At 36.5% G+C, this 10000-nt stretch overlaps 2 protein-coding genes across 2 annotated transcripts in view; one reads left to right on the forward strand and one right to left on the reverse strand.

Moving 5' to 3' along the window:
- Hsl (hormone-sensitive lipase) overlaps positions 1–10000 on the forward strand; it is a 455124-nt gene that overhangs the window by 6413 nt on the left and 438711 nt on the right. The gene's annotated exons all lie outside the window — the stretch shown is intronic.
- The window catches only part of LOC137619622 (sphingomyelin phosphodiesterase-like), a 14195-nt gene that overhangs the window by 3571 nt on the left and 624 nt on the right, over positions 1–10000 (reverse strand). Inside the window, exons 2-10 of the mRNA XM_068349812.1 lie at positions 9417–9552; positions 8031–8193; positions 6124–6279; positions 4772–5007; positions 3790–3948; positions 2509–2703; positions 1395–1562; positions 978–1096; positions 509–582 (exon numbers count right to left, since the gene is read on the reverse strand). Coding sequence (XP_068205913.1) covers positions 509–582; positions 978–1096; positions 1395–1562; positions 2509–2703; positions 3790–3948; positions 4772–5007; positions 6124–6279; positions 8031–8193; positions 9417–9552 — 1406 coding nt within the window. The remainder of the gene's footprint in view (positions 1–508; positions 583–977; positions 1097–1394; positions 1563–2508; positions 2704–3789; positions 3949–4771; positions 5008–6123; positions 6280–8030; positions 8194–9416; positions 9553–10000) is intronic.

Raw genomic sequence — 10000 nt, forward strand, 5'->3', positions numbered from 1 at the left:
TGTCTTTTGCTTGTCAGTTTGCTCTTAAAATAAACTTGATTTTTAAATTCCCCAAGCTTACAACTCTATAGGGCTAGCATAGATCCAGCTTCTAAAAGCTCAGCATCACTCCAAGAACTATAGGCTAAAAATGTCTTTGGATTCTGTACAAATAAAGTAAGTAATTTTTTTTTGTCGGTTTGTTCTTATAATAAACTTGATTTTTTTTAATTCCATAGGCCTACTCATAGTATACATCCAGCTTCTATGATATTAATCCTTGCAATCAAAAGTTAGGTTTCAGCAAATTAAGACTTCTATCATTATTGTTTTCACTAGCTAAGCTACAACCCTAGTTAGGAAAGCAAGATGCTATTAACCCAAGGGCTCAAAGAGGGAAAATAGCCCAGTTAGGAAAGGAAATGAGGAAATAAAAAAAAGGATTTTGGAATTCGCCTTCCATAAAAAATGACATTGAGGTTAAACCATGATGTTTATATGTGCAAAGAATTCTATTTGAGCTACAAACCCAAGTGGCTCCTTCATGATTGGCATCAACTGTGAACATCTTAAAGGCCGGCTGGTCACCACCTCTGCTGGACCCTGCAAGGAAAATGGAAAGGATTTAAACAATCACCCTTTCGGAGGCGTTTGAGAAATACCAACTCTGGTTTTCTCAGTAGTGATAAAAAACTCTGATGAGAAATTAGTCCAAACTAGTGTAACCGTGTCATAAAAAAGGATGTCTAAATATTTAGATCTATGCACACACAGATTCAACCCTTTCCACCCATCTCCCTTTTCTAACTACAGCCCGTTAGTTTGACAATTTGTGTGAGTGTGTGGTTTCCGTGTGTACCACTTGGGTTACTCCTCACTAGTGTATGCTTACTCCCCTTGAAACAACCTAAACGGAGAAGTTTAAAATGTCAAAGAAAATAGTTGAACCAACCTAGATGAAAAAGTTTAAAATGTCAAAGAAAACGAGTTGGACTAACCTTCAGGACCTGTGAAACCAACTGCCACTGGTCTCAGGGTATCTTGTGGATCATAGACGACTGAGAGAGCTTCATGGTGAGTGTGGCCGTTGAACATGGCTCTGATGGTAGACTCATATCTGGATGGCAGTATGAAAATTTCGTAATCTTGTGAATTATGGATTATTTGGTCTTCAGCATGGTTACTAATGTATTCCCAAAAATTCTGTCTAATGTATGTTCTATTTGCTTTTCTAATTACTAAATTTTGGGAGGTGATGAAAATAGAGCAAAATATATTTTTGATTTCTGGAAATGAATATAAAAGAATTATCTGAATAAATGATACGCTGGCATCAAAGGCTGTAGTGTTGGCGAGTTAGTCTATGTACATCAATGAATTATGTATACAATATAGAAGTAATTGAAAGTCTTTACCTGGTGATGATTTCGTTGAGAATTGTATTGAAGGAATCAGCACAAGATCCACCTGGTGGGAAATGAGCCAAAATGTGGACTTTTTCTCCGGCTGCCTCAGCTGCACTGAGAGTGTCAACAAACCACTGAAGTTGGCCTGTTGGATCTACGCTGTCAATCAATAACCACCTACGATGGATAGGTTATAAAAATGGAAAACTGCATATATAACATCTCGCTTTACGTATTTTAATTGTTGCAAAGTGGATCAACTAAAAACGCTAGTTTTGTGTCACGTTTAATACTAAATAACTTATAGAATTTACAGTTGGACACAGGAGCTCCTCACTCTGAGGGAGTTCATCCTGTTTAGCTCAACCGACCACCTCTGGCATAACTCCTTACACTTATATGTTTGGTTACTCTCTGTGCAGTAATGGCGTGAGAGGATGCACTTTCTCAGAGTGGGGTGTGCCAGCAATTCTCGTGTTCAGCTGTACATATGAAGTTATCGCTATTGATCTTTTAACTAATACAACCACGTTCTCTATCATCGTTGTTAGAACTACTTAATGTCTTAGCTCACTGTCTGTAGAGTTGTACAATTGTATCACCTCCCATGAAAAAAGTGGGTGGTTATATATTTCTTTTCTTTGTATACTCGATGTCATTAGAGAACAACTCCATAACATCATGACTTAGTAATACTCACCTCTTCAGTTTTTGAGAACACCTGTCGAAGCGTTGAGCCACTTACCAGTTTTCCACATCGCAACGTCTGTAGAAACCTTGCTCCACATACCAGTTCTCCACATTGCATCATTTGTAGGAACCTTGCTCCATGTACCAGTTCTCTACATCGCAACATCTGTAGAAGCCGCAACTTCTGTAGAAGGGTTGCTCCACTTAACAGTTCTCCACATCGCAACTTCTGTAGAAGCATTGCTCCATTTACCAGTTCTCCACATCACAATTTCTGTAGAAACGTTGCTCTACTTACCAGTTCTCCACATCGTAACTTCTGTAAAAGTGTTGTTCCACTTACCAGTTCCCCACATCGCAATTTCTTTAGAAGCGTTGCTCCACTTACCAGTTCTCCTCATCGTAACTTTTTTAGAAGAGTTGTTCCACTTACCAGTTCTCCACATCGCAGTAATTCATGTTAAGCGACACGATCCTGAATCCAGGCAATGGGGAATAGGAGAAATACCCTCCTTTCCTGATGTCGTCAAAAGTCTCCTCAGGCACCCATGGTGACCACAGCTCTACCATGGCCTCGTAAAGCCAGTCCATGTTGAAACCATCATCATAAACAGCGGGGACAGGGAAACTAAGAAGGAAAAAGTTGAATGATATTCATCGCAGTTGATATTATCGAGGGGAAGCATACTCGTTTTAATGTTTTTTTCATGAATTTTACAGAAGGGTTTTTAAAATGATTTCCTTGGTAGGTATGCAGTTATTATTATTATTATTATTATTATTATTATTATTATTATTGTTATTATTATTATTATTTTTATTAGCTATGCTGCAATCCTAGTTGGAAAAGCAGGATGATAGAAGCCCAAGAGCTACAACAGAAAAGATAGGTCAGTGAGCAAAGGGAATAAGTTGACGTTATATATTGTTAGATTTTTCTGGTATTCAACAATTTGATGATAAAAGGAAGATGTAAGTACAGGTATAGATACATTGCATGTATAGATGTAGGTTATATCTAGACCAGGTAGTATGATTAATTGGGGATTGAAGAGCAGTTACCTACCCAAGCAATGATCACAGTGAGTGCTGCTTAACAAATCTTATCGAACTAAGAGCAGTGATGCTGAACATTGGTCTTAAAATTATAATACACACCAGTTTATGAATACTTGTGGGCCTCAAGCCTTTTCTGGATTTAGTCATCCGATCAACATCTGAAACTGGTTAACCAAAGAAATTCGGGAGTGTTCAGCAAAGAAATATAAAATAGTCGTAACTTCTGCTGAGTTGAAATGGTTCTCAGTGAGATCAGAGAACTAATTGGTATCAAAGTTATCTTCAGAAAACCTTGGCACAAATGGGATCTTTTCATGCAAGTTCTTATTTTTGCATGCAAGTTCTTAAGAAGCGATTCTTATATTACGTATTGATATCTGTTATCTAAATGTTATTCTTATACAACTTGAGTTGTTATATAGTCATTACTATTACACAGCTAACATAAGTGTGTAAGTGGGATTATTATACAGGTGTCGTTATTACGTAGATGTTGTTATTACATCACAAGCCTCTGGTCATTATGTTTTGTAAACTACTGTTATCGCAAACTATAATGAACTAAAGCATAATGAAATACGTAATGAAGAAAAATATTCCTTCACAAGACTTATATTCCACTATATTTTCCTAATAAGTATAACACTTAACGTACCTGTTCACAGGAGCGGCTTCGTGATTTCCCAAGCAACTGAACACAGGTGTGTCTGGCATGTGCTTTCTCAAGAGGCCTAGCGTTACGTTAACGCTCTCAACGTTTTTAGCCTTAGTCTGCTCCCAAACATCATGTGCTGGCATGTCCCCTGTCATATACCTGTAATAGATCTCAATTGGGATTTTAGGAATTTAGGGTAATATTCATTCCTGCATCTTGAAAATCGTCTGGATTTGGCTTTCATTTGCGAGCTACTTGCGGATAATTACAAATATCCAGTGACTACTGTTGTAATACCACCTTTTAAATTAATCAATTACAATGTTACTCTATCTTTCACTATGTAAATAAAATCAATTGTTATCAATAAAAGGCAGGTTTATCCTTGCCAAGATTCTTGAGTAGGATGTGTTGTTTTATGCTACCGGTTATCTTTAGACTTATTTCAGAAGCAGGTCTTCTGAAAGCTATTTAACTTTTATAAGGGCATCTTTGTTTTTATGGTCTTAAATTGAATTTCATTTTATTCTTTATTCACAACAAACAACATCGGCATCAATGACTTTCAATGTCAGGATGACAGAAAGCTCGAAGTCAATCAATCATCATCATCATCATCACCATCACCATCTCCTATGCCTATTGATGCAAAGGACCTCGATTAGATTTCGCCAGTTGTCTTTTCTAGTGTTTCCAATTCAGTACTTCTCCATTCATCATCTCCTACTTCACGCTTCATAGCCCTCAGTCATGAAGGCCTGGGTCCTCTAACTCTTCTAGTGCCTTGTGGAGTCCAGTTTTTTTGTTTGGTGAACTAATCTCTCTTGGGGAGTGCGAAGAGCATGCCCAAACCATCTCTACCCCTCACCATGATCTCATCCACATATGGCACTCGAGTAATCTCTCTTACAGTTTCATTTCTAATCCTATCTTGCCATTTGTCAATAAAAAGCCCATATTGTGAACCTAAAAACACACTCACACAAGATCAGGTTTCAGCAAAGACGCCTGGTAGACAAGTTCATCCAGTGTTATGAGAGGGATGTCACAGTCGCCTACAGCGCCCCAGTGGCCAGCGGCTGGTTCTTCTGGCTGGGGATACCCATATCTATCTCTGCAGCACATAGGGTAGCCACAGTTCACGGCGCTTCCTTCGGTGTATTCCAGATCCATGTGAGAGTCGGTGATGTGGAGGATTCGAATTGTATTGGTAGCGGGCTAGGTGGGGGACATGAATTTCATTAGTTTTGAGAAAAATAAGAGTTTGTAAAAAAGACAAATCTTCGATTAATTTGTTTGAATAATTTTGGAATAGTATAGCTATAATTTAGAATTTTTGATGTAGAATGGATTTGAATATTTTTGGAATAGTATAGCTATAATTTAAGTTCCCGATATAGTAGAATGGATTTAAATATTTTTGGAGTAGTATACCTATAATTTAGAATACCTGATATAGTAAAATGAATTTGAATATTTTTTGGAATGGTATAGCCATAATTTAGAATTCCTGATATAGTGAAATTGATTTAAATACTTTTGGAATTGTATAGCTATAGTTTAGAATTCCTGGTGTAGTAGAATGGATTTAAATATGTTTGGAATAGTATAGATTTAATTCAAAATTCATTATAATTCCTGATATAGTAATTATGTTTATAAATCTTATCAAAGTAACTGTTAATATTGTCATCTTGTCAATAAGCGATTTGTATTTTTTTTTTTTTTTGCACCTAAATCTCGTATATTAGTTTATCAATAAATTTATGAATTAACATACTTGAAGGATTTACAGTCGTTAATAAACAAAGGTAAACTGTAAGGAGAAACTGTAGAATTTCTTCAATGATTTCATAAAAGTACCTTGATAATGATCATTCAAAAAAAAATTATGAAAAATCAAATTTGATTATTATTACCTCCCCCAGTGAAGTTGGGAGAATGTTGTTTTCACCCCTGTTTGTTTGTGAACAACTCCCGGCCACAATTTTACACATAGAGTAGTGAAACTTTCAGGGATTAATTGGTATGTTTGTTTAAACGTGGGGGTGATTCAATTTTGAAAGTCCTAGATCAAAGGTCAAGGTCAAGGTTTAGCAAAGGTCGACCAAATTAACCCTAACCTTAACCCCAAGGTTGCACATGGTTGTCACACAAACAACAAATACGCCTACAATCTAAGTTGATTCTGGGAAAGGCAAGCTGGTTTTGATAAATAAGCTGCCATCACAGATTTATGCACTCTCAGAGTGCTTTTTCTAGTTTTTTAAGCTTTTAAAGTTATGTGTTATGTTGATGGAACCTAAGAAGACATTATTTCCCTTTCGTTCCTACCAAAACAGGCTCTGGATCGTCTGGTAAAGGTTTATCTCCGGGTATTTGTAGTGTCCAAGGATCCAATTCCTTCTTGTCACAGTGACCATCCAACATGAAACCACAGACGGTTTCAAGGTCATAGTTTGTGTTGTTGAGGATGTACAGGACTCCCTCCTAAAAAAGAGAAAATATTCTGTTAACATATTTTGCATTTAAATTCGGTAGGTAGTTAGTAAGTTGGCCAGGGCATCAGCCACCCTTTGAGATGTTACCGCGAGAGAGATATTGGGTCGTTTGACTATCCAGACAATACTACATTGGATCCCTCTCTCTGGTTATGGCTCATATTTCTTTGCCTACACATACATCGAATAGTCTGGCATACTTTTTCCACATTCTCTGTCATACTCTTGACAACACTGAGATTGCCAATTTTTCTTCGCTCCTGGAGTTACCTACTGCACTCCAATTGTTCAGTTGTTACTTTCCTCTTAGTCAGGGCAGAGGAGACTATTCAGCAATGGTAAGCAGCTCTTCCGGGAGAATGTCACTCCAAAATCAAACCTTTGTTCTCTACAGTAGTCTTAGGTAGTGCCATAGCCTCTGTACCATGATCTTTTCTGCTTTGCTATACTTTTTATTGTTTTTGTTTCACTGTTTTTAATCTAGTGGCTTCAAGAATCAGTGATTTCAACCTTTTCAAAACTTGTAAAGGTGTAATGATAGGGTTAATTCTTGGTGTGAAACAATGTGGGGGGTAATTTTCCAATAATCTAGATTCACATAGTGCCATGGTGACCTTGTTACCTGGGAAAACTAGTTGATAAAAAACATCTGTGTAAATTCGCACATAATTTTATTTCTGTATTTATGATGACTAGATAAGAAATAGATAATCGATCATTTGAAAGTTGTGGGGGAAAACCACTGACTTTCTTCTTCATCTACAATTTCAGATGTTGTCCAACATCATCTTTTTTTACTCCTTTTTGTTTTTGTTTTTTCAATCGATGTCTCAATAAAGTTTAGCATTTTTGCATTCTTGGAGAATCCTGCAATATTATTATTATTATTATTATTATTATTATTATTATTATTGTTGTTGTTGTTGTTGTTGTTATGGTTATTATTGTTATGGTTATTATTATTATTGTTATTATTATTATTGTTATTATTATTATTAGCTAAGCTGCAACCCTAGTTGGAAAAGCACTGTGCTATAAGCCCAAGGACTTTAACAGGGGCAAATAACCCAGTGAAGAAACGAAATAAGGAAGTAAATAAACTTGAAGAAACGTAATTAACAATTAAAGTAAAATATTTTATGAACAGTAACAACATAAAAATAGATTTTTCATGTTTAAACTATAAAAAAAATCAAGAGGAAGATAAATAAGTTTGAATAGTGTGCCTAAGTGTACCCTCAAGCAAGAGAAATCTACCCCCAAGACAGAGGCTTTGGCACTACCCAAGACTAGAAAACAATGGTTTGATTTTGGAGTGTCCTTCTTCTAGACGAGCTGCTGACCAAAGAGTCTCTTCTATCCTTACCAAGAGGAAAATAGCTACTGAACAAGAATAGTGCAGTAATTAACCCCATGAGAGAAGAAGAATTGTTTGTTAATCTCAAGTGTTGTCACGTGTATGTGGACAGAGGAGAATAGGTTAGACTATTCAGTGTATGTGTAGGAAAAGTAAAAATTAACCTTAACCAGAGAGAGAATCTAATGTAGTACTGTCTGGACAGTCAAAGGACCCACTAACTCTCTAGTGGTAGTATCTCAACGGGTGACTTATGCCTTGACCAACCTACCCTCACCAAGAGGAAAGTAGCCACTGAATAACTACAGTACAGTTGTTAACCCTTTGAGCGAAGAAGAATTGTTTGTTAATCTCAGTGTTAACACACGTCAGACGTCACGTACCCCTTCCAGCTTGACCATGCCATCGCAGACGTCATCAGGGAATAGGTGCAGATCGCTGCAGAGGAGAATGATGAGCTGTTCTATGACTACCTCGTGCATGCCAGAGGCGTACGCCTCCTGCAGAAGAATGGCGGCATCGATGCAAACAGTGCAGAGAACATCCCTTGAAAGATGAGAAAACAAAGTGTTAAAGTAGACATATTATTATATAATATTAGCAATTTATATAAAGGCCGCTCGTGAATGACAGAGGCAGGGGACATTGACATTGCCCCATCAAGCAGGACAATGCCATAGAGACTGACCATATGTATATACACATGATTAGCGTCCAATCCCCCTCTCCACCATTATATCGTCGAATTAGCAATTTAAGTCTCTAAAGGCCGCTCATGAATGACAGAGACAAGGGACAGTGACATTGCCCCATCAAGCAAGACAATGCCCTAGAGACTGACTAAATATATACTGTATATATATATATATATATATATATATATATATATATATATATATATATATATATATATATATATACACACACACACACATATGATCAGCGCCAAAGCCCCCTCTCCCCTCAAGCCAGGACCAAGGAGGGCCAAGGAAATGGCTTCTGATGACTTAGCAGGTAGACCTATAAGCCTCCCCCACACCACCCATTCTTAGCACGTAAGGATGGTGAGGTGGCAGTGACAAATGAACTAAAGAGTTTGAGCGGGACTCGAACCCCATTCTGGCGATTACCAGGCAAGGTCGTTACTTACAGGCCACCACATTAGATTAGTGTTACATTGACTAAGATTAAATCGTCATTTCAGTAAGTGATTGTACCAAGATCAAGATAAAGGTATAATTCCCACCAAGAACTGGCAGTAGTTTTATGTTCACACTTAATGATATAAACATTTTCTATTATCTATTACACAATTCTTCTGATTCTGCATAATATTTGCTAGCGGTTGTGAGGGAAATACCAGTACTTTAACGTAAACTAATTTTAATGTTCTGTTCTTTTTCAATGCTTTAGGATGCGTTTGTAGTAAGCCCGCTTGTTATAATATTTTCAAAGCAAAATATTACTCGACCTTTTATTGGTGGTACACTCGGGCATGCTGTTCTATCTTATTTCTCTTCCTCTTGTTTTTTTTTTTTCAGTCGTTATAGTTTATATATGAAGGACCTAATTGAATGATTTTACTGTTCTTGAAATATTCTTTTTTTATTATTTATTCTTCTCTTGTAGTTTATTCATTTCCTTGTTTCCTTTCTTCACTGGGCTATTTTTCCCTGCTCGAGGCCTTGGCCTTAGAGCCTCTTGCTTTTCTAACTAGGGTTATAGACTAGCTTGTAACAACAACAACAACAACAACAACAACAACTTACTGTTGATATCCATCCCTTGCTGAGATAAGTCGACGTATTGCAACCTCGAGACCATTTGGCAAACTGCTATCACTTGAAAGGATTCTTTCTTCGTTGCTTATGGCGTTACCTAAGCATCCTTGGCTCAGAGTCACGACTGGAAAGATGATATAAATATCATTTTCATTTTGAGAATATTCATACTTGGTATATAAGGTTAACAAAATGAAAGGAGAGAGAGAGAGAGAGAGAGAGAGAGAGAGAGAGAGAGAGAGAGAGAGAGAGAGAGAGAGAGAGAGAGTATTCATAGAATGCATTTTCGTTTTGTTTCCGTGTCAGTTAACATATATCTTCAATGTATACATATATAACATATATATATATATATATATATATATATATATATATATATATATATATATATATATATATATACATACAAATATATATGTATATATATGTATATAGGCTATATATATATATATATATATATATATATGTATATATATATATATATATATATATAACGTTCGACACTACATTTTCTGGTGTTATAATACTTAAATGCGTCTGGTTTCAGTTAGTTTCAACAGAAGCTCACCAGA

Source organism: Palaemon carinicauda, chromosome 26 (genome assembly GCF_036898095.1).
Source record: "Palaemon carinicauda isolate YSFRI2023 chromosome 26, ASM3689809v2, whole genome shotgun sequence".
Lineage (NCBI taxonomy): Eukaryota > Metazoa > Arthropoda > Malacostraca > Decapoda > Palaemonidae > Palaemon > Palaemon carinicauda.